Source organism: Eurosta solidaginis, chromosome 5 (assembly GCF_040869045.1).
Source record: "Eurosta solidaginis isolate ZX-2024a chromosome 5, ASM4086904v1, whole genome shotgun sequence".
In the NCBI taxonomy this organism is placed as follows: Eukaryota; Metazoa; Arthropoda; class Insecta; order Diptera; family Tephritidae; genus Eurosta; species Eurosta solidaginis.
The window spans coordinates 124,704,944-124,731,776 of NC_090323.1; the positions used below are offsets into that span (position 1 = coordinate 124,704,944).

Sequence of the window (26,833 nt, forward strand, 5' to 3'; positions counted from 1 at the left end):
TTGATTTTCCTTATTTTGTCTCCATAGCTCTCAACTGAGTATGTTATGTTCGGTTACACCCGAACTTAGCCTTCCTTACTTGTTTTTCTTTTTTTTGTTTTATTTATTTAAGTAAATGCATCTCTTGGTTACTTTCTGATATTTTGATATCACGCGTAAAGTAATCAACCGATTTCAAAAGTTTTTATACCGTTAGAAAGGTATTAAAATCACCTGTAAAGATTCTATATTACACTGAAAAAAAAATTTTTTTTTTAATTTTTTTCTAAATTTTTTTTTCAAACTGGGAAAACACTTCAAAGACCAAGCGATTTAAAAAAAAATTTGTTTAGAAAGGTCGATTTAATATAAAAACTAGAATGGTGTTTTTTTTTCTTTTAAAAAAATTTATAAGTAAAACCATCTCTTGTTAACTTTTTTTTTTATTTTGCTATTATTGTGTGACAAAAATGGTACCTAGCTATACTTTGGAAGTTATACAGATACTATGACTAAGTATTCTAATAGATTCGATAAAGAATCGTATTATCAAATTTTTCAGACACGCACAATAAATAGACATACACTTGATAAAGTTAATCTTTTATTTTTATTTATTTAGATTTAATATACAACTTTGGCAGCTCATACTGCTGACTTTCGGAATATTTGCTTACTTACTAGTTTGTTCAGGTAAACTACGCCTGTCCATGCTAGAGCGTTTGACGTCCGAAAACTTTGTTTTATTTTTTTGTATCTCTTTACTAATTTTTATCAATTCGTAAGATAAATCATGCCCAAAAATATCTTTAATTTCCTTAGATGTCATGGTGTTTGATAATAGAGATAATATTTTTTGCTTATCCAAATTATTTGAGCAGTTTTCGATTTGATATTTCATGTTCTCCAAAATTTGTTCGTAGTAAACTTTGATCTTCTTTAGGTCTTCTGATAAAGTTGACAGTGAACCACCTCCAAGTGAATCCGAAATACTTTGCGCAATTTGCTGTGTTTTTTTTTTGCAGTATGAATCCTTTTTTAAATATTTTCGCTTCATTGGTGATGGATGGCTTCCAAGATCAGGAATAACATGCTTATTTATATTGTCGACGAGTTCGTTGCGTTCGAGTGATTTAGTATAGCTGCTGCATGTTGGAACTTCCTTATATTCTTGATACAATTCACCGCTAGTCAAGATTTCTTGTGCCTCTTCACTTTCCGTTTCAGTAGAATGCTGATTATCAGCAATCTTGATAGCATCCTTAAGTTTAAAGCGACAACTTTCGCAAATACGGCAACGATGAATGTCGGAGACTGCTGGAAAATGCTCAGATATCAGCGCTGCTTCGTTTAAGCTAATGTTTCGAAGTTGAGATGAACATTTTCTTGATAGCTGCACACATCTGTATTTATTAGTTGATTCCATATCAATGCCTAGTTTCGTTCTGGTCTGTGTCTATCCGTTGTGTTGTTTTTTATAGTCCATGGGTGCTGTGGCAGGTAATGTCAATCTATGTGTCCGTGGTAGGTAACGTTAATATGCGTGTGTGTGTGCGCGGTATTGATACGTCCGTATTGTTACCTTTTCCAAGGGTTGTTTTTGTAGGTATCTAGACATACCACTTGTTAGCTAAGCGGTAGGTTGACGTAGGTAGAAATCGGTGATTTTTGGCGTTTGGTAAATTTTTGTTTTTTCCTTGTTCATTGTTACGTGTTTGGTTGCTGTACCTTCTGGCTTGTGCTGTTTTTTGTGAACTAGTTTTAAGGGTTCAAATATTTCGTCAGAGATAGTGTTGGTTTGTTCGTTTATTATCCTGCCGTCAAATGTTTTTAACTTGTAAATCTCCATGTTCTCAAGTACATTGAGCCGCCGACGTTTTCCTTGTACGTGAAGTATTCGAGCCGTTGTTTTGATGTTAGCTGGGGTGCACCCCACTGCAATAAAAATTTTTTACAGTGTATTTTTTCAAAGGTGATTTTAATACCTTTCTAACGGTAATCGGTTGATTAGTTTACGCGTGATATCAAAATATCAGAAAGTAACCAAGAGATGCATTTACTTTAAAAATTTAAAAAAAAAAACCCCATTTTAGTTTTCAGATATGTTATATATATTAAATAGACCTTTCTAAAATAAAATTTTATTTTTAAAATCACTTGATCTTTGAAGTGTTTTTTCAGTTTTAAATTTTATTTAAAAAAAATTTTTTTTTCAGTGTACTAAAAATTTTTACTGTGTATTTTTTTAAAGCTTATTTCAATACCTTTCTAATGGTATGAAGATCTTTGAAATCGGTAAAGCCATTCCGTAGTAATCACACTTTAAAAGTACCTATTATCGTCATTTTTCTAATATTTTCGGATATTTCGATACCTTGCCACGCCCACAATTTTTCGAAAATGCAATTTCTAAAAATGAGGTTGTGTTTGGGTGGGTAAGATGTAACCCCATGCAAAATTTCATCAAATTCTGAGGGGGTCGGGTTCAAAATGTACGTTTTTTCAGCCTTTGATATGAAATTCATCATTTTCACGATTTTGAATATAAAATTTAATGTGGTCTTAAGTATTTTCGTGTGATGGCAATTTATCGTATAGCTCCTTCCATACCTGGAATTTCGAAAATCCGCCAGGACAACAAATTTTAGGTCGATTTAAATTATTGGTGCTTAACAGACGACAGGGTAGGTGATAAAAAGCATTGCTACTGGCACTCCACACTAACCAGTCACGCTCCACTTTCTCGCCTTTTGGCAATATTCTGTTTAACAATGAGGTAGGAAATGCCTCGTCGTGACAATCACGTGGAAAAATAACTGGAGACTTTTGATGACCTCGAAAACTATTTCGTTGACTTCTTCAGATTGCAAAAAGTCATTATTCATGGTACCGATATCGAAGTCGTTTAAATAATCTGGACTTTGATACAGAGTTGGTGGTATTGTTGGAAGACTTTTTGAAAATGAAACTTCATCAGTGTCACCACGAAAACTTTACGATTTCGAATTCATGTAAACATACATTTTTGTTTGATGTTTTTATTGTATTCTCACTGTTCGAAGGCCCAGGCAAAAAATCATTATCAATATTCGTTGCTTTTGAAATTCGGTTTAAAATTTGCACATGGAACAAATAAAGACCATCCTGAATTTAAAAAAATGTCTTACTACCTCTAAATCGCGGGCCCCCTGAGAAACCCCGGGCCCGGGGGAATCCCCCCATTCCCCCCTCCCTCTCGTCGGGCCTGCCATAACCTCTCGTGATCGTGTTTGAGGTTCTGTTTTATTACCGGTTGTAGTCAACCCACGGTTCTCCAACTCCATTTTCTTTGCCATATTCAAGTTTTATTAGAAATCTTCGGAATTTATTCAACAATTCCTCTTCTGATACCAATTGTAACGAATTTTGGGAAATTCCGCTTATTTGAAACCTTCTGCTAACGTTGGAATCGCTAAACTGTTGACTAAATCACTCCAATATTCAGTATTGCATACTGGTCTTTATTTAGATTACTTTGGTAATTCACAATTATACTTCACAACCAATAGCGTGTTTAAATAAAAACTGAGTAGTTATTACTCAGCTTGTGCTGCTTTTATACCCTCGGTTTTCTCGTTCATCCGTTTGTCCTAAGGTCTAGTGATTTCGCGAAGATGTGTTCGAGAATAATTGTATCTCCTGCTTGGTTAACAGCTATATACATATCAGGGATGAGTCATTTTGAAATGAAACAAATCAAAATAAAAAATAAAAAATTATTCATCATTTCAGATTTTCTTATTGATGAATAAAAAGAACCCGGGAGGATCCTCAGGGTGTCCCGGAAATTACCCCCAAACGGCCCCCAAAAAACCCCGCGAATACTCCCCAAAATCATCTCAATATTACCCTAAGAAGCTTCAGAACTACACGCGAACTGTTTACGCATATGGGTATATTTTCAGGGCATCTCGATGGTATATTTTTTTATTTTTGAATAACTGAATAAAAACTAAAATTTTATTGTTTTTCCATATTTTGTAAATAATGAATAATAACTCAACTCTTTATTCAAAATTTGCAAAAATAAGAAATGGGCAGTTATCATCAATTAAAATATTTTGAATAACGAGAATATGTTATTCATTATTCAGGAAATGCTTGAATAAAAAATACCGTGTGATTCATCACTCAAGTTTTCTTGAATAATGAATACAAATTTATTTTTTATTTTTTCGTCAATGGTTATACAAATTTGTTGATAACGCCCATCCCTGATACATATATATCTGTAGCCCATGCCTCTCCCATAGCCATATGCGTGTGTATGTGTAAGTAACTACTTCGCCTGATGACCACATGTGTGTGTGTGAAATATATCTTCGTTGCCTTGTATGTATGTGTGCAAATGATGACTGATGTATTCATCTACATAAGTGTGGTTTGCTTCAGGTTTTTGTTGTTGCGTGATTATTTACTAACAGCCTAGTGATGTCAACATTCGCCACATTATCATATTGCTTGCGACTAACAAAGACAACAAGAGTATTCATTCGACAGTAAATTACTAGCAGCCTAGTGATGTCAACATTCGCCACAATATCATATTGCTTGCGACTAACAATTACAACAATAGTATTCATTCTACAGTAAATGCTAAACCAATTCAAATACTTCATAACAGCTTAGATGAAGAACTGAGTAAAGTTCAGGAACGGTTGTTAAAGGCTTAGGAAATAAACTTAAAAAGGGGTAATTGCAATAGGAAGATGAAAAGCTATACACCTGGATATATTGTTTTTGTTAAAAGAAACAAGCGGCTTGGGAATAAGTTTGATACAATTTTTCTTGAGAAGGATGTTGAAAGGGATCTTGGTACAATAGTGTTAATTGATGGAAAAAAATTCATAAAAGCAATCTTAGGTAAATTTTAATTGGAACATTTTATTAATGAATTATTTAATGAATTAATGTTCAAACCTTTAAATGATCAATTTTAGTTATTGTTTTATTTGCTAAGAATGTTGTTTGAGTTAATTATATTTGAAATTATATTAGTTTGAATTACTGTTCCTTCATTCATAATTGGCTTAAGCGTTTAAAAGGTTTATTTTTTCTTGATATAAATAAAAGAGATCTAGCCAAGATATCCGATATTATTATTGTTGTTATATTTGTTTTTAAATGATTTTGAAAGAAATTTAAAATTTATAGTATCTAAACGAAAGCGCTATAGATTTGAAGGGAGAGTAGATAATGATCATTGTTGGCTTTTTGGCTATATTAAAGAAATAGGCATCTACTGTAACTTTTCTTACTCATTAAATTGTAAATCAATATGCAATGAATTTTGTGATGGCTAGAATTCCAAATAGGCTATTCCAGTGATCCTTAGGTTAGTTTGTTTTAACGACCAAACTGAAAAGCCCTATCAAAAACCAGGACCTATGTTATAAGATAACTCCGTCCTCTTGGCAAATACCAGAAGCTTCCTAGGATTTAAGCCACTTGCTGCTTCCAGATCTGACAGCTGTATCACTCCTAATAGCTGGAGTCTTAGCCTGGCAAGCGCAGGGCAAGAGCACAGAACGAGCTCCATCGTTTCCTCCTCCAGCCCCCACTTCCTACATCTGCTATCACTGACCAATCCTAATTTAAAGGCTTGTGACGCCAGAAGGTAGTGTCCAGTCAGAATACCCGCCATGAGTCCACAGTCCTCTCTTTTTAATGATAGAAGCACCTTTGTTAGTCTAAGGTTGTAAGACCTGCACACAATCTTCGACACTTTACAGCCCCGCGCTTGAACCCACGCCTTTCCTGGTTGGTCGATCATGTGCACCTCTCGCCTTCGCTTAATTTCGCCCAGTCTAATTGGGACATCTAAGCTAGTTCATCCTCTGATCCAGTGATCCTTATATTAAAAAAAAATAACTGCGGTTATATCTGAGAAATGTATACCAAATTAGCCTAGGGTGTTGACAGATTAACCCACCACAGGGAATACATTTTTTTCGTTATACAACACAGGCAAAACTTTTCAGACAACTGAGAAAAGGGAGAGGGCGAAGATGTCAGGTTCTGCCACAATAATATCCTCTGCCATTTCCGCTTAGAATCGACCGTAAGCCACATGTAATATAAGTTTTATTAAATTGTGCAGTGAGTAAAATCAAATGGTTGTTATAAAATCGCGGAACATTCGTATTAAATAGCAGCGTAATTCGACTGCTAAAGAAACTCATTCCCGCTATAGTTTATTAGTTTCGCTAAATTCGTATTCTTTAACGAAACAAAAGTGTGGAAAAAAAAAACAAATAAATATTCCATCTTTGAATTATGAATCGTGCTCCAAGTACACGAGGAAGAATTCCGGAAAGGAATCCTCACCATTCTGCAATAACTACGTTACATCGCATACTCCTCCGGTATTAGAACCATAAATTTTAAATGGTACGTATTGTGATTGCCCATAAAAAGGGGTTATAATTTAGTAAACGTGCTTTCCCTCATTAACAGGTGAATAAGTTCCTCCCTCACGTGAAAATCATATTGGGAGGGGGTATCTCTTTGCTTACTTCAATCCCAGCTCAGAACTTGGTAACAAATGGATATATAAGTTTCGGTGTAATTTGAAGAAAAGCTACGTAGAAATAAAAATTGTAGGCAAGACTTCACCTTTAGCGCAAGACTTCGCCTGCGTCCGCGGGGAACTTGAAGCAGCATAAAAAAAAAATTATAGATGTAACAACAATGTGTTTCCTGTGTATTTGTATTTGTGTGTGTATTTCTGGTGTCCATTTGCAAAATTTTGCAAATAGTATATTATATATAAAAAGTATATTATTGATATGTGAAGGGAAAAACCATGTTTTTTAACCCATTACGACGTGATAAACATTTGCGCCGTTTTATAGCACATAGCTGCTTTCAAACATGTTTCAAATTTGCTTTTGGCGGTATGGAAATGTATGAAATTATTACCGTATTTCCTCCTATTGCTTACGGAAATGACCCGTTAAGCCCCTGGTGTAGCTCCATCAATCAGATGTGTGTTGGGATGCCCAGGTTTCTGGGTATTCAACAGAAACTCTTTGTTTAGCATTTCATTTCTCTCCCTAATGGGGAGTACTCTGTGTAGGTGGTGTTCTGGGGACATAAAAAGACAGCCCGTAGCGGTTGTGAGGACAGTATTTTCGCAGGCCTGTAATTTCTTCCAATGAGTAACCTTTAGGCTTGGCGACCATATCGGGGACGCGTAGCATGCAATCTGCCGCCCAATTGCTTTGTAAGTAGTAATGAGCGTTTCTTTATCTTTAATCCAAGTGCTGCCGGCAAGAGATTTGAGGATTTTATTACGGCTCTGGAATTTTGGTACAATTGCCGTTGCATGCTCTCCAAAATGTAGATCCTGATCGAACGTCACACCCAAGATTTTAGGGTGTAAGACAGTCGGTAGCGTGATGCCGATGTCGGGATCAAATAAATTATATTGCACTGAGTGGTGGGTGATAAACGCGAGACCGTCTCCATTTCCGCTCTCGCGATCTTTTCTGTGGACGTTTTGTCCAGAGCAGATCTTGCAGTGTTTTTGACCTCTTGGATCGCTACAATGCGGATGCTATGTCGCTGCATGAAATCAACTATCTCCGTGATCTTCCCAGTTAACCCATTACAATTTAACTGCAGAATTCTGAAGTGCAACGGGGGAAACTTGTCACTCTGGGGGTAAGTGATAGGTGACTACGTCTGAGTTGAGGGAGGACAGGACGTATTTGCTGTTGCGTTCCTGGGACTGGACGTACCTGGGTAAGCATTTGGGTACCCGGTGTAGTTGGGTTTGACGCCTGGCAACATGGAGTGGTAAAACCCGTCGGGGGTTACCGTCGCTGAGACGAAAACATCTAGGAAAGTGGCACCGTCCAGGGCGGGAGCTACATTGGCCAGATGTCGCAAAAATATATATTTTGTGCTGGAAAATGGTTCAAAAGGTGGTAGGGACTAAGAGTCTGTTTCCCTGACCTATTCGAATACTAGTGTCGTATTATTAGAATTGAAATTGCTCCTACCCAAAAGTTCGACCCAAAGGGGGGACATCAGAATTCGTTTTAGAGGTATGATTCCTTCGACAAAGTTTCTTATTTTGATCCCTAGAATACGATTTTCACAGAGCAATGAGCGATTTATAAATCGACCCGCCCTATTGTGTATGTATGTAGATGGTTTGTAATTTTTTTTCACATTAAAATCAAAGCAGCCAGCGATTAAAAACAGTTATAAGCAAGTAAGTACATAACCGTTTTTCAGAGTACTTCTAGTACTGTGAGCACATAGCTGTTTTCCATCACTTCTAAACCAAAAGAGATATAAAAAACGGCATTTGCAGAAATGTGGGCTCTATATAGTGATAATAAAATATGCAATAAAAAAGAATTTGAAGAAAAACACATACCCTTCAAAAAACGCGAGTACTCTATAAATAGTGTAAGGAATACTCCTTTAGGAGTATAGGAGTGTTCCAAAATTAATATGTATTCATACAAAAAATGTGCTCCAATTAACATTGCGATGTCCTAGGAGAGGAGTAGGTGATCCCACTTTCGCTTTGTTTGTGAGTATTCCATAGAGTATGAGTGTGAGTGTTAAAAATTGCACGATTTTGGAAAATATGTTTCAACTCAAAAACGATGCATAAATGCATTTCATATACTGGGTAAAAAAGTTACAAAGGGTTCTCATCCAAATTTATTTTAAGTAGTTTCGGGTATATTAGTTGTAATACTAATTTTATTGCATAACGGTAGGTACGTCGTCTAATTTTATAGGGTAGAAATGGGAAGCAAGCTATATTGGTTAAACTTCTGACTCAATGTTAAAATACAGGGCTTAAAACTGCTGCAGTCTTCTAAATATTTCGAATCAGCGCAACAAAATACACATAGGTATGTACATTTGTCTTGTCCCATTTACAGACCACTTTTTTGTGTGCCGGTGTTTTTATTAACCGGGGAGTTCTTTTATAGTGAGATACCGATGCATGTCTCCGCAATGAAATAAAAAAGTAGAACATACGGTTATAAATCCTTTTCTTTTTCAAGTTAACTGTAGCATTTCAAAAGCCTATAAAGATTTGTAGAAATTGTACATGCAACGCAGCTAGTTTTGACACTGATCTTTTGTTTTGAAGACAGGTGTTCAATAAGCTATTCATTAAAAAACTTGGCCTTTCCGTTCGAAATGTTATGCTTTAGAACATCGACTTATGACAAAGTAGCTATTAGGAGAACTCCATGTACGCTACAAGGAACTATACAATAGCATACCAGTACATTCCACTGTAGTTTCAAGAATAATAAGCCGTAACCTATGAGAAACTAACTAGAAAACTACTTGTCCACTTCACTGTATATATGAAATATTTACAAATAAGAAATACTAGAAAACTACTAGCAAATAACAAAAAAAAAAAAATAAATAAAAAACAGCGGGATATTTTACTGTAATTAAAGATTATTTACCCAAAAAAATATGTGTACTTATTGAGGAAAGTATAAGTAAGCTACCGGTATTGATATCCATATCTTCATTCCATTTATTGAAAATTTACTTATACCAGCAAAATTACAATTGCATAAAACGACAAAGGCACAGTTTAATTAGTGTGATCGCAAGTTATATGGACAAATTTTTTTTCGTATTTTCACTTGGCAAACTCCTTACGTTTATTCCAATTAAGAAAAAAATAAATAGGACCAATTATTTTTGGAGAATCAAAGAAAGAAAGGTAGACCGGGGTTAATATATGGCATCGATTAAAAAACAGCAGTAAGTGAAGAAAGAATGAAAGAACCTCAACAAAATCATTTAAAATGGAAAGAACAGAGTGATCGTGTATTAGCTGCTTCTAGTAAGAAGAAATTGTATATTATTTTTAATGTAGTATAACATATATTTATTTGTACTGTCTTTATTCAGATGAAACAGCTGAACTTTCCTCCTGCAGTTCGGAGAGCGATATCAGCGAAATCGCTGCTAGCTGTGAGGTAAGTTCAAGTTTATAAATTATAAGTAAAACGTGAGAATGAAACTATATAAAACGTAGATGAGAAATAATTGAAACACACAGGGTTAGCTTACAAAACTATAACCAGAACACTTAATTCTTTTTTAGCAGGTCTTGGGAGCAGAAGCTGTAATGCCAACGCCAGCCCAAAAAATTAGAGGATTTAAAAATATAATGACTCCAAAACTTTCAGCCGCTTTAGATGTTAGCAAGGTCAGTGATCGAAAAGCCGTTACCAGCTCTTACTGTCAATCAAAAAGTTGACAGACTTTGAATCATAATTTCATGCGAGCGTACGGAGCAACTACTTGAAGTGTCCGCACTTAAAAGTGGAACTGGCAGAGAGCAGGCGTCTGCTGTTTGTAAAGCTGTATTTGAATGGGGACTTCAAGATCGTATAAAAGCCTTGGTGTTAGACACAACTGCCGTAAACACAGCCGTTTTAATGGAACCTGTACGACTATTGAACACAGCCTTCTAAAGCAGCTTCTTTGGCTACCTTGCCGTCACCACATTTTGGAAGTCGTAAATATTAACCAAAATAATTATCAGTCTGGAATGGAAGATAATGATGTCAAAAAATATTTACCAGTAGATAAAGATAAAATAATTAAATTTGTGAACGATGCGGTTAAAACTAAACAGCCAAGAGATGATTACAGGGAGTTTCTTGAGCTAACACTAACATTTCTTGGCGAGATTCCACCTATTCGCGATGCAGCACCACGCGAGATGGATGGCAAAAGCCATATACTGCTTAAAAATATTTTTATTTCGACGTGAATTTGATTTGGCAGCAAAAGATAGGAAAGCTTTACGTAATATATGTATTTTTATTTTTTCAATATATGTTGAGATGTGGTTCTCTGCCCCTTCTGCTGCACAAGCATCATACAAAGATTTCCAGCTTTTGAAAAAACTAGATTCTTTTAAAAAAATTGATGCTGATATATCTAAAGTTGCATTACACAAATTTAAAAACCACTTATGTTACTTGAGTCCTGAATGTGTGGCTTTAGCATTTTTTGATAACAGTGTTTCTGTTGAGTCAAAAAGAGAGATGGCGAAGGCATAGAGTCATGAGACTTTAGATGAAGACGTAAAACGCGTCTCAATTCAAAATTTAAATATTATGCATGTTTTTGTTGGCGGAATGGATCAGTTCATTTCTTCTGAGACAAACAATTTTTTTCTTCGCTTTAAAATCAATAAAGAATTTTTGAAAATTACACAGGTTTATGGCCTGCGGATAGTAATTTTAAAACTGCTCTTCAAATTGTTAATGACATTCACGTGGTAAACGATACAGCTGAACGAGCGGTGAAATTGATGCAAGACTACAGCCCAATGCACACAAAAGACGACGAACTAAAACAATATATATTGCAAGTAGTCAAAAGAAATTTCCTATGAGCACGAAGGAGATTTTATTACAAAATTTTTTATAATTACACCATTTAATAAAATATATAATCATCAGGCAAAGAATGCGAAGATATGTGAAAATCTTGCTGTTATTTTTTAATTTGGTTTTTTTCTGGATTAAATATTAATGTTAAAGAAAACTAATACAGAGCAACATTGTTCATCAGAAATGTCCCTAGAATATTTTTGAATCAAGTTTTTCTATAAAATAAATATTACTTATATTTAAGAATTCATGAGCTTTAACACCGGCTTATAATAATTGAATTTCAATTATTATGTTTTTCCTAAGAGAAACTGAAAAGAAAGAAACATTTACAGACATATTGCGATGGACCATTTCGAAAACCGCCAACGTAATCATCATCAGGCAATTTTGTGATGTTATCAAAGGTTTCACCGGGATTCGAACCGTGACAACATTACAAAATTGCCTGATGATGATTACGTTGGCGGTTTTCGAAATGGTCCATCGCAATATGCCAGTAAATGTTTCTTTCTTTTCAGTTTCTCTTAGAAAAAACATAATAATTGAAATTCAATTATTATAAGCCGGTGTTAAAGCTCATGAATTCTTAAATATAAGTATAAACTGAACACACCATTAAACAAACATACATAAATATTACTGAAGTTAAGAACAATTAAAGCCAACCGTAGTGAGAAAAATAACATTTTTAGCAAGCTTTGTGGGCTCAAGGCACGCCCAATAATTATGCAAACGATCTAAAAATTTGTATATATAATTTTTTTCTAATTTGGAATAATCTAAGGGGTTTGCCAAGTGAAGATAAGAAAAAAAATAACGGTCACACTAGTGTATATTATATAATGTAAGACCTAGGAATAAGAAGAGATAAGGCATTTTATATGTTATCTAAAACAGCGGCAAATGCCATCTCTTAAATTATTAATAAAGTGTGATGACTGTTGAATGTTTCATTGAAAAGTATAAATATTTCATATGAAAGTAAGACAAATTACAAAATTTTTTGCTGTACACATAGGTTCGTTCAGTAGAAATTTAAATTAATAAAATTTTATTCAATTTAATTCAATTATGCTTGATGTTTTTTTCTAAATCTACTTTCCTTAACTCACTTAACTCTCTTTTTTAGTAATATTGTTGAACTTTGTTTTAGTCAGTAAGAACTTCTGTTGTTTTTGAATTTTCGAAAAATAAATAAACTGTACCTTTTGGAGAAAAACTAACAAGATTGGCAATACATGTACAAACAAATAAGCAGAGTGATTGTATATATTAGCTATTCGTCTGTAGCAAAGCTTTGATTTCACTATACGACAGGGTCAAAGAAAGAATTTTACACTTTTCATAAACTTATGAAATATTCTAGGTGCGGTGATGTCGGCGGGTAGTGAATTAAAAAGTTTTCTAGATATTACTGCATAAAATTTTCTGGAATTTATGGTTCTGGAAGAAGGGATATTAACGGTAACGTGGGAATTTATCCTAAGACTATAGATATCTCTACATGTAACCACACTTTTATAAAAATTTTTTTAAAACTTTCAAGTAGTACAGGTCTCTTACTGGAAGAATCTCTAGTCTTCTAAAGAGCTCTCTAGAGTTTTTGCAAAATAAGTAAAGACCGCATCTTGTTAGAAGAAGCGCCTCCCAGGCAACTGATACAATACAGTAGTTTAGAATGAATAAATGCATAGTAACCATTTTAAGGGTATTATTTAAGCAGAACTATTTGAGATGATAGAAGCAGCGTAACGAAGAATGGAAGTACTGTTTTAAACGAGATATGTGATTGCCCCATTTCATGTTTTTATCGACAGTAAGACAGAGGTACTGAAAGTCTTCTCGATTACTCGATTATAAAACAGTTGTTATTACAGGCCACAAGAGACGAAACGGTTCCGGATTTGAACTCAGTAGACATATGACTATGTAGAGCTTGCCGTTCGCAATCGGCGGAATAAATTGCTATGCCAACATCTGAAGAGCTCCGTGCAATCAAGCTAAAGCAAGTAGGATAAATTACAACAAGAGACGTTAGTCTGCTACTCGTAGCCAATTACTCGATATTTTCTATAAGGTAGTCGCTAATTTTTTTTTTGGGCGAGTTGGGCACAAAATACCTTTTATATTTCTTATAATTAATTCTCTTTCCAAAAACCACAATTGCACAAGGTGACTACACCGCATGAATAAATGGTTAGCATTTCAAAAACTCCCCCATAAAAAACATTTGGCATTAATTTTTTGATTTCCAGCGAGTTACTCGCCACTCGTAGAAAACCGGTGGCTCTTATTTCAACTTATCCTCTTTGGCTAAAGAATATAAGTTTGGTTTTACTGCTGACAACGGTTTTGTGCTGTGAACTGAAAACTTTAATTTAATGTCCTATGATATTAGACCTTTTTAACGCATTCTTAGCTTGTTCAGGCATAGGTGGGTCTGAACAGTGGCTGCCGTTAAGTAATTTTTTCAAATCCATATAGCTCAGACAAAATTACAAATACAAGTGTAGATAACAACTCTCTGTGCAGCCACTTATCACCAGTTCGGAGTTAGTCATTAAACCTGCATTGTGAAATTGTTGCTTTGCGTGACTATCTCCTATTTGCGCTGCTGGGTAATTACATATCTCATTAATAATTGCGCATGTTACTGGTATCACTTAGTATAAAAGGGATAAAAATGTATACAGAACCAATCCAACTAGTTCGAACCACTAAATCGGATTCTAAAGGTTGTTCAGCTCAACCGTTTCAGGGGGTTGCCAGCGCAGTTTATAGCTTCTCCAACCCAACTCCAACTTCACCTACCCGTGGAGAATTATGTATATTTTGCAGGCGAGACTCTGCCAGCCCCAAGTTGTTTACGGAAGGAGGGTGGTGGATGACCTAGAAGGTTGAACGTTGTCACGTGGGCACGATTTGCCCGAGATGGTCGAGCTCGTACCTTAATGGTGATACCTCCCGGAACAAAGTGGATCAATATCTGACAAAACTCATCAACATCGATATAGCTCCCCAAAAACCTCGAGGAGTCTCGATATCGCTACAAAAAGAAAAAGAATAGAGTCGGTGCGAAACCCTATAAAATACCGCAAGATTCCTATAGTGTTAACTACTTTGTACTCTTTACTTTAATTTTTAAAATAATTTTAATTGAGTTTTCGTGTTAACTTAAAATTTTGAATAACTTCAAAAAAAGAAAATTCTAATTAGTTTCGAAAATATTTAAACTCAAAAATAAACAAAAATAAATTTTTATATTTCAAACCGAAAATACAAGATTTTTTTAAAATATCAACTTGAATGTTGATATATTGGCGATCCTACCAACGATCCTGCGCAAATATTTTATTTCATTAATGACTGTAATGATTACGAAAATTTCCATTCGCTAATTTTTAATTAAAATGCATTTATTATCTGAATCTATATCTGTCCGTGCTTGTATATATAATACCTCGTGCTTGTGATAAATGATTTTTTGAACAAAAAATTTCGCAATTTTAAAGTAACTACTCCGTCATATTTACAACGACTTAAATAGTTGTGCGAAACAGACTAAACGAACAGCTATCAGTTTGTTTACTTAAAATTCAATTTGGAAATACATTCGGCATCAACAAAAAACAAAAAATTATGAATTTAGTGATTATAATACGAAGCTATAATTAACTTTAAAAGTATTTCGTTTTGAAAGTGCCTAAAACATTTACTATTGTGAAAATAAGTGAAAGTCCATAGACATTCGTAGATGTGATTGTGTGGAAACACCCGAAAACGGAAACCAATTTTTAGCAGATTTGATGAACAAAATAGTTTAACCAATTGTTAAAACTTTTAAAGAAACAATAAAAGAATTAAAAAGTAAAATCATAGTACCATAATTGTAAATCGCACATCGATTTAAAAAAAAAATGAAACTTAAATATACTTCAATTAATAAACAATATTTTGTGCAAATTGCATGTAACAGTCGCTGTAAATTCTATATACGAAACAAAAACAAAAAATAAGCGCGGACAATCAAATAAAAACATAAAGTACTTATAGCAGAAATTTACTAGTAGACATGCTATAAATTTTATGCAACATAAATAAAAATAAAATTTTTCTACGAATCGTTAATTAATAAAGAACTCTAAAAAACAACATACTACGCTTAAAACAATAGTTAAGTTTTCCACTTCACTACAACAAGAGCTATTACAACAATTTTACGCAAATACACACAAGAACGGATTTAAAGTATAAGACATCACGATGAAAATGATGAGATTTATAAAGAAAACAACAAAGCCATTGCATAAACAGCAACAGCAATGAATTTAATTAATATCACGTCCAAAAAACGCCATTTATTCCCTCAAAATCTTTACAATCATCAATCAAATACTTATTAATTTTAATATTTTTTTACTAATTTAATTTTATGTAAGTATAATTTTTATTTTAATATCATATTACAAATTTTCCAATTATTATTTAAATTAAATTTTTAAACCTTTTAAACTTTCAAATTTATTTTAAGATTATTTTTATATTTTAACAATTTTAATATAAATTATTTAAATTTACTTATTTTTTATATAAAATTAAATATTTTATTTAAATTGTTAACTCCCTTTCCAAAAAAAATCTTAAATATTTTCTAATTTTTAAATTTTTCATTAAATTTTTTTTTTTTCATATGGTTCTACGTTCACAAATACGAAATCGTAAGTTTACAAATTCGGAAAATCAAAACAACAACTATTCAAATAACACAATGACTCACAATACAACTCAAAATTCTAACATTAATACAACACAAAACAACATCTCTAATATAACACAAGATACTTCAACACAAGATAACTTTACAAATATTTCTTCTACTAAAAAAAAAAAATAAATGTAAGGCGCGATAACCTCCGAAGAGATCTAAGGCCGAGCTTCTCTTCCAATTTGCGTCGTGCTCCTCTTGATTTTCCCTACAAATTGGCCGGACGGGACCTACATGATTTTATGCCGACTCCGAACGGCATCTGCAAGGCATATGAGTTTTCACTGAGAGCTTTTCATGGCAGAAATACACCCGGAGCGCTTGCCAAACGCTGCCGAGGGGCGACCCCGCTTAGAAAAATTTTCTTCTAATTGAAAAACCTTATTTCTAAAATTTTTGATGTTGCTTTGCCCGGGGTTTGAACCCAGGGCATCCGGTGTGGTAGGCGGAGCACGCTACCATCACACCACGGTGGCCGCCATTAAATTACCACAATTTTGGGAAGAATCTCCCGATGCCTGGTTTTTGCTTGTTGAACGACAATTTGAAATTAACAATATCAATGATGATAATTTAAAATTTCAAAATGTTCTAATTACTCTTCAACGAGATACTATATCTAAAATTGTAGATGTTATTAACCCTCCTCCTCTTTTTAATAAATATGATACAATCAAAAAAATTCTATGTGAAAGATTTTCTCTTAGCGAAGAAAAACGATTAGAACAATTATTTTCAAAAACTGAACTTGGTGATCGTTCACCATCTGAATTATTCAGATTTATGAAATCACTTATAGGTTCTGACTCCATAGTTAGCCAAGAATTACTCTTTAAATTGTGGATTCGTAAATTACCACAAGAAATACAAATTCATTTGACTTCCAATAATAATCAAAACAGAGATGAAATTATTATTTTAGCTGACAAACTTTTTGATTTAATCAATAAACCTCATTCTTCCAAATCTCCTGTAGTCTCAAGTATAAATAATAATATTTTAGAACAATGCGTTAAAAATTTAACTGAATTAACTACGGCTATTTATCAAAATTTAAATAAAATTTCTAATGATATTAATCAATTACAAATCCGTTCAAGATATAAAGATAGAAATAGATCTAAATCTCGAAATTTTTCAAGATCAAGAAATTTTTCAAACAATCGTAAATTTAATTCACACACAACTATTTGTTGGTATCACAAAAAATTTAAGAATAACGCTCTTAAATGTATACCCCCATGCAATTTTAATCAAAATCATAATTCAAATTGCGAACAAAATTTAAACTGAAACGATCCATTATGACGGTGACGGATAATGGAACTATTATTAAACCTACTCGTCGCCTATTCATATTTGATAAATTCAATAAACTTAATTTTCTTATCGATACCGGCGCAGTTGTATCAGTTATTCCTTTTTCTAAATTTAAAATTTATAAAAGAAATTCGGATCTTACTTTGACCGCAGCAAACGGTTCTTCAATTGAAACTTTCGGTACAAAACTACTTAAAATTGATTTAGGTTTAAGAAGAGATTTTGAATTTCCATTCATTATTGCGAACATTGATACACCAATTTTAGGAGCAAACTTTTTAGAAAAATTCGGAATTATTGTCAATATTAAAAATAAAGAAATAATAGATTCTACTACAAAAATTAAAGTTGCTGGATCTTCTGGATTTTCTGATATTTTCTCACTCAAAATTCCTATTGTCGAAAATAAGTTTTCAAAATTACTTAATGAATTTCCATCTATTACCTGTGAACCAGATTATACTAAAAAAGTTAAACACCATACGGTTCACAGGATAGAAACAAAAGGTATTTTACCATTTTCGAAACCCAGACGTCTTGATCCAATCAAACTTAAAATTGCTAAAGCTGAATTTGAATTTTTAGTTAAAACGGGTATATGCAGACCATCAAATTCTCCTATTGCATCTCCACTTCATCTCGTTCCTAAAAAAGAACCAAATGATTGGAGACCTTGCGGAGACTATCGAAGACTTAATTTTATTACTACACCAGATCGGTATCCTTTACCACATATTCACGATTTAACAATTGATTTAAAAAACAAAAAATATTTTTCCAAAATTGATCTTGTGCGTGCTTACCACCAAATTCCAATGGCAGAAGAAGACATTCATAAAACTGCAATAACTACCCCTTTTGGAATGTTTGAATTCGTAAGAATGCCTTTCGGTTTACGAAATAGTGCTCAAACTTTCCAACGCTTTATTAATGAAGTATTTTCTGATTTCGATTTTGTATTTACATACATTGATGACATTCTTATTGCCAGTGATAATGAAGATCAACATATAAATCATTTAAAATCAGTTTTTAAAAGACTTGAAGAATATAATTTAAATATCAAACCTTCAAAATGTACTCTCGGTGTAAATAAATTAAATTTTTTAAGTTACGAAATTTCAGGCGAAGGTATTAAACCATCTTTAGATAGAATTGAAATCATAACAAATTTTGAAAAACCAATTTCTATAAATAAATTACAAACATTTTTAGGTATGATAAATTACTATCACAGATATATTAAAATGTTAGCAACAGAACTTAGTCCTCTGCATGAAATGTTAACACATGCAATTAAAAACAAACTCAAACAATTAAATTGGACAAATGAAACCACAACAGCTTTCGAAAATGTTAAAAAACTTTTTGCTAAAAATACTTTACTTACACATTTCGACAAAAATGGTATTTTATCATTAGCAGTAGATGCATCAAATGTTGCTATTGGAGCAGTTCTTCAACAAACTAGCAATAATATACTAGAACCCTTAGCTTATTTTTCAAGAAAATTAACTACAACAGAAACTAAATATTCAACATTTGATTGTGAACTTTTGGCTATTTATAATTCAATTAAACATTTTAAACATTTTCTTGAAGGTAGAACTTTTACTATTTATACTGATCATAAACCTTTAATTCATGTTCTAAATTCTAAAGTAGATAGATCTCCTCGTCAACTACGTCATCTTGAATATATTGCTCAATTTACAAATGATATTCAATATATACGTGGAAAAGACAAAATAGTTGCCGACACACTTTCCCGTATTCCAGAAATAAATGCAATTTCAACTCAAGATATAAATTTAGAAACTTTATATAAAGAACAACAAACTGATACATTTTTACAAAAAACCATTTCTGATCAAAATTCTAAAAATAATTTAAAAGAAATTCATATTCCAGTTATTAATTTAAATATATGGTGTGATGTTTCTCTACAACCTTTTCGACCTTATGTTCCACATTCTATGAGAAGAATTATATTTGACAAAATTCACTCATTATCTCATCCAAGTATAAGAACAACTAGAAAATTAATTCAAAATAAATATTATTGGCCTAACATGCGTAAAGAGATTAACGATTGGACTTCATCTTGCATCAATTGTCAAAAATCCAAAATTTCAAGACATATTAAATCTCCTATCCAAAAAATTCAAATACCCTCAGGCCGTTTTGAACATATTCATATGGATATTGTCGGACCTCTTCCAGTTTCAAATGGAAATTGTTATATTTTAACAATTATTGACAGATTTTCACGTTGGCCTGAGGCTTATCCACTTAAAGATATTTCAACAAATACTATAGTAAAAACTTTTATTCAAAATTATATACCACGATTTGGTATACCATTAAATATTACAGTAGATCAAGGTTCACAATTCACTTCAAAATTTTTTACGGAATTAACTAAACTTTTAGGTTCTCATAAAATTCATACATCTCCTTACCATCCCCAAGCAAATGGCATGATAGAGAGATTTCATCGAACTTTAAAAGCAGCAATTATAGCATCAAACGACTCGGTTCATTGGTCTGACATTTCACCATTCATTCTACTTGGTTTACGAACTTCTATTAAAGAAGATTTAAAATGTTCATCTGCTGAACTTGTTTATGGCCAAACACTTAGAATACCTGGTGAATTAATTATTTCAAATAGTAATAAAGAACATGATTTTTCTAATGACGGTCTTCATAAAATAAGAAATTATTTTTCGCTTGTTCGTTCTAAAGTTTTTCATCATAACAAAGAAAATTTTTTCGTCCCTAAACAATTAGAAAATTGTGAGTATGTTTTTGTTAAAGTTCTTCGTAAATCTAATTTAGAATCACCTTATGAAGGACCTTTTAAAGTTATCTCTAAGAAACAAAAAACATTTACAATTCAATACAAAAATACTATTAAAAATATTTCAATTGATTTACTTAAACCAGCAAACATACTTATTAACACTAGTTTAAATACAAATACATTAAACAACAAAAAACAAAAAAAGGTACATTTAATATTAATTAATAATTTGTTTGTTTCAAATTTTCTTGAAGGGGGAGTAAATATAGTGTTAACTACTTTGTACTCTTTACTTTAATTTTTAAAATAATTTTAATTGAGTTTTCGTGTTAACTTAAAATTTTGAATAACTTCAAAAAAAGAAAATTCTAATTAGTTTCGAAAATATTTAAACTCAAAAATAAACAAAAATAAATTTTTATATTTCAAACCGAAAATAAAAGATTTTTTTAAAATATCAACTTGAATGTTGATATAATTCCATTATTGCACTCATGAATTTTTTGATTTGGTAATGTTATGTGCCAAATACTTATTCAACTTATTGCATAAATAAAATGCCAAGTACTTAGTCAATTTCATATACATAATCAATTTCATGCAATTTCACCTACCATCCTCCATTGTTTGCACAGTAATCTCTCTGCTCGGTGGTCCGCTCCCCTGACTTGTGTATGCTTGTACAATTACGTGATATTGTGTAAATTTATTCAAATTACTCAACACTGTTTCCCCTCCGAAATGTGATCGCACTTCTACAGTTTTGAAGCTAAACCCTTGAGTGGGGTTCACTTCCTTGTCTTCAGGCGATAACGACATCTGATATCCAACGTAATAACCGAGTAGTATTCCATTCCAGTGATCTCGTTCAGGCGCATCCCATGTGACAGATATTTCTGTAGAGCTTTTTGCTTCTGCCCGCACATTCAATGGTGGCCCAGATGGCACTTCCTCCAGAGTAGTAATTTGCACAACTTCGGAATACTCAGATGCACCCAACTTGTTTTCTGCAGACATTCTAATGTGATAAGCTTTAGCTGGGCGTAGGTTTTGTATGTTGGCAATTGTTTGACCACCCGTTATGGTAATGTGCTCAGCATTTTGCCAAATATCTGCGTGGGAAAATGTTACATATATACAAAACAGTAAAAAATATATATATTCAAAAGCAGAGATGGTCGGTTTCAAATGTGATACGGCTTATCTGATCAACACGGAGGTGAAATATGCACTGGCCAATTCCTGCGTAATCAGCCTTCTTAATATTGCACATAAGGTGCTATGTAAGGTATTATGTAAAAAAGTCCACGAACTTTTAACACTATCGAAATAGTTTGTATTATTTTTTAATAAAAATCATTCCTTAAATAATACCATCGCCACATGATGTATGTATGGCCTGAGAACTACGGCCTATCAAGGATCCTTAATTTATATCTTTATATAGCATGGTCAAAACTTACAGTGGTATCAATCGCGTGGGGCTTCTCCACTATGGGGAGAAATGCCATAAGGTTCATCAGCGTACGTAGAAATGTAAGGGGCCATCGTAACTTCCAGGGGCGGTCTGGGATAAGAAAGGAGTCTTTCAAATACAGCGGAACATACCTCCTGCCTGCAAAACATCCAGTAAGCACCCTGGATGAAAGGTCATCATACATTCCTATACCGCGGAAAAGCGTGGGTGCAAGCAACAATGTGCGAGAGCACAATTGGTCTCAACTACCGCAAAATCGTCTACAAGAATAAGGCTTGAGCCTAAATCTAAAACTTTTTTACTACATATATGACCAAACCAAATTTGTTTTGAAATAAAGATTATATAGGTTTTCTGAAGAACAAGTGTTCCGAACTTCGTTGCAGTTTTAAACTCGAGAAGTATATACTTGCCATAATAAAAAAGGGGTTGTCAGTAGCCAGGTTTCGAATCCACGTTTCCATCCATAGGAGTAGTGTGCTCTAACCACTGAAACATCAAATCTGTATAACAAAACTTATCATAGCACTTCTTACACTCAGAGAAAAAATCGTTCTAAAACGAATGAAACAAGTTCAAAATTAAGAGCATTCGTTGACAAAAGTCTTTAAGCACGTTTTTCATAACTCGTGACCGATGGGCTTGTCTTAAGAACAGTTTTTCTAAGCATACCGTTCGTATTTGATGACCAGTTTGGTTTTGATGTGTGAACCTTCTGTGCTCATTTCAGGCACTATTTGTGCTTGATTTAAAATTTTTCGATCTCACGCTTCGAAAACGATTTATGGTTGATTTAACAGTTTTCGTCCATTGGTGGGAATGTGAAAGTAATTTTTTTAATAGGTATCCATTAATTTTTTTATAAATGACAAAAAATTATTACTAAAATCCAAAAGTTTAAGAAAAAACGCACAATATGCATTTTTTCTTATATTTCTCTTATTGAGAAATTATTCTTATTTGATGATGTTATCTGCATTTATACTTAAAACATTTCATAACAAGTTTGAGAGCTACCTGTGCATACATAAATGGAAAATCGAATTGAACGAAAAATAAGCGTTAAAAAAAGATATATTGTTTTAACAAATTTCAGAGTTTGATGGTAATTGAACTCGCGCGACGCGATCGCAACCGCAACATCATAACCACTGGGCCACTGCGACTGCTTGACAGCTGTGCCAAATGTTTTATTTAACATTTTAGTGTACACACGAACTTCATTTAAGAACACTGTTCTCACACCTGTTCATATTTTAAGACTAGCCGTTCTCTTTTCGAGAAAATTGTGTCAGTTCAAGCACAAGGTTGTTGTTGTTTTAAGAACTGGTTGTTCGTTTTTCAAGAGCAAAAAAATAAGAACATGAAAAGCTTGAATTAAGTCCGGTGGTGCTGGAATTTATAACGCCGTTTTTCTCTGAGTGTATGTTTAACAAAATGTTGTAAAAGGGAATCTATGACTGGCAGCACTTTTCACAATTGAAATTTTTAATTTCTAGATTTTCAACAGCAAGTTTAAACTTTCGGATTTTGGTTTAAAATCAGAAGTGTCTATAAGTTTTTAATGTTAGATTTTTTAATTTTTTGGGTTTGGCATTAAACCAATTTTGAGAATTCAGACCTTTTGCTAAGTTAAGGTTACATTTTAATCCGAATAAAATTAAAGAAGGCGTGAGTACCAAGTACTCGTGAATTTCGATGTGTAAACATACAGGTGTACATCTAGGAAACTAATGTCATTAATTTAACTAAAGCTCGTCCAGGTGTTGAAGTTATACCACAACAGAGGTAACTTTACCAAAAACAGGTAGGGACGTTCCATGAGAAAGTGAACCTTGGTGAGGAAATAATTTTTCTTATAAAACTTCAGACAGTGTAGACACAAATGTTGTAAAAACTTTAACTCAACCTAAAAATATTAAATTTACTTTTAAATGGATTTTCGATACCTCATTTCACTCTTATACTATGTACAAACACACACCAAATTGTAATAATAAATTGCCAATTTAAAAAAAAATTGCGTAATAAATTGTTTCAAACTGGAAATGCAACCTTGTAAAGTGTGTTTATTGAGTCGATTTAAATGTCAGTTACGCATGGCTCAACTATATGGTTGGCTCGTCTCATCAGCTGATTTTATTTTTTTCATTTCACTGGAGTAGGGATTGTCAAAGGAAGATGGCAAACTCAAAATGAAACCAAAACATTGAACATATTTTCTTTTAAAACACAAAAATTTCAAATTTTTATATTTTCATTCCATTCCATTCGACTAATCCCAACACGCACATTTTGACAGTCTGGACAAAGGTATGCTGTTGCTGTAGAGATGAGCCAACCAGCTATCAAATTACTATTGCGTAAGCTAAATTGAGTTGTATGAACACTCAATTTAAATCGAAATTGCCCCAATTTATTTTTCTGTTTGAACATAGTATTAAATTAAAGTGCTTACTGAATAATTATAATATGGTTGAAATAGCTTGTTTTGAAAAATTTTAATTTTGAAAATTTTTAATTTGAAACAAGTAAGGAAGGCTAAGTTCGGGTGTAACCGAACGTAACATACTCAGCTGAGAGATTAGCTGCGTTGGTTTCGCAGGGTTTCGTAAATGGTTTATAAGTGGTTTTTAATCCCATATCACATACGTTTGGGAAATATCGACCAAATTGTAGACCAAGGGTGACTTTTTTTGGAACGATATTCCTTCATCCTTTGTCAAATAAGGGAAAATCACCATGTAGGAAAATGAACCTAGGGTAACCCTGGAATGTGTTTGTATGACCTGGGTATGAAATGAAAGGTAATAAAGAGTATTTTAAACGGAAGTGGGCCTTAGTTCTTTAAGTGGACACCTTTTCGAGATGTCGCCATAAAGGTGGACCAGGGGTAACTTAGAATGTGTTTTTACGATATGGGTATCAAATGAATAGTGTTAATGAGTATTTTAAAATGGAGTAGACCTTAGTTCTATAGGCGGAGATATCGCCACAAAGGTCCACCAGGGGTGAAAGGTGTTAGTGAGTATTTTAAAAGGAAGTGGGCCTTAGTTCTATAGGTAGAAGCCTTTTCGATATATCGCCATAAAGGTGGACCAGGGGTGACTCTAGAATGTGTTTGTACGCTATGGGTATCAAATGAAAGGTGTTAATGAGTATTTGAAAAGGGAGTGGGCCTTAATTCTATAGGTCGACGCCGTTTCGAGATATCGCCATAAAGGTGGACCAGGGGTGACTCTAGAATTTGTTTGTACGATATGGGTATCAAATGAAATGTGTTAGTAAGTATTTTAAAAGGAAGTGGGCCTTAGTTCTATAGGTATACGCCCTTTCGAGATTTCGCCATAAAGGTGGACCAAGGGTGACTCTCAGTGAGAACTCATCTGCCTTGCAGATGCCGTTCGGATTCGGCATAAAACATGTAGGTCCCGTATGGCCAATTTGTAGGGAAAATCAAGAGGAGCACGACGCAAATTGGAAGAGAAGCTCGGCCTTAGATCTCTTCGAAGGTTATCGGGCCTTACATTTATTTATTTTTATAAGCGTTACTCTATGTAGGTCTTACAACCTTAGACTAACAAAGTTGCTTCTATTATTAAAAAGAGAGGACTGTAGACTCATGACGGGTATTCTGACTGGACACTGCCCTCTGGCGTCACATGCCTTTAAATTAGGCTTGGTCAGTGATAGCAGATGTAGGAAGTGCGGGTTGGAGGAGGAAACGATCGAGCGCGTTCTGTGCTCGTGCGGTGCACTTGCCAGGTTAAGACTCCAGCTATTAGGAGTGATACAGCTGTCAGATCTAGAAGCAGCAAGTGGCTTAAGTCCTAATAAGCTTCTAGTATTTTCCAATAGGACGGAGTTATTTTATAACATAGGTCCTGGTTTTTCATAGGGTTTTTCAGTTTGGTCGTTAAAACAAACTTCTGGTAACACTACGGACTTAATCAGTCTATGTGAGGTCCACATGGAATGGCCAGTTCAACCTAACCTAACCTAAGGATGACTCTAGAATGTGTTTGTACTATATGGGTATCAAATGAAAGGTGTTAGTGAGTATTTTAAAAGGGAGTGGGCCTTAGTTTTATAGGGAGATACCTTTTCGAGATATCGCCATAAAGGTGAACCAGGGGTGACTCTATAATGTGTTCGTACTATATGGGTATCAAATTAAAGGTATTAAAGAGGCTTTTAAAAGGGAGTGGCCCTTAGTTCTATATGTGAAGGCGTTTTCGAGATATCGACCAAAATGAGGGCCAGGGTGACCCAGAACATCGTCCGTTGGGTACCCCTAATTTATTTATATCTGTAATACCACGAAGAGTATTCCTGTCATGATTCGCCGTGCGGAACTTTTTCATTTTCTTCTACTTAATATGGTAGGTGTCACACCTGTTTTACAAAGTTTTTTCTAAAGTTGTATTTTGCGTCAAAAAACAAATCCAATCACCATGTTTGATCCCTTTTTTCGTATTTGGTATATAATTATGGAACTTTTTTAATTTTTCGAAATTTTCGATATTTAAAAAGTGGGCGGATTTCGCCCATTTTTAATACAAAGATAAAGTGAGTTCAGATAAGTACGTGAAGTAAGTTTAGTAAAGATATATCGATTTTTGCTCAAGTTATCATGTTAACGGCCGAGCGGAAGGACAGACGGTCGACTGTGTATAAAAACTGGGCGTGACTTTAACCGATTTCCCCCATTTTCACAGAAAACAGTTATAGTCATGGAAGCTATGCCCTTACCAAATTTCCCAAGGATGTGTAAATTTTTCTTAGATTTTTGGCATTAAGAGTATTCTACACAAATTAAATGAAAAAGGGCGGAGCCACTCCCATTTTGAAATTTTCTTTTATTTTTTTATTTTATTATTAAATTTTTGTTAAAATTTTACTTTTAAATTTTTTTTTTAAAAAGTGGCCGTATTTGTCATCCAATTTTGCTAATTTTTATTAAGAACACATATAGTAATAGGAGTAGCGTCCTGCCAAATTTCATCATGATATCTTCAACGACTGCCAAATTA

The 26,833-nt window shown here is 33.5% G+C and overlaps 1 protein-coding gene across 1 annotated transcript in view; it reads right to left on the minus strand.

Annotated features, from left to right (window-relative positions):
- Positions 1–26,833, minus strand: part of Dscam4 (Down syndrome cell adhesion molecule 4) — a 2,049,237-nt gene that overhangs the window by 688,851 nt on the left and 1,333,553 nt on the right. Inside the window, 1 exon segment of the mRNA XM_067787909.1 lies at positions 20,938–21,435. Within this exon segment, the coding sequence (XP_067644010.1) occupies positions 20,938–21,435 (498 nt within the window).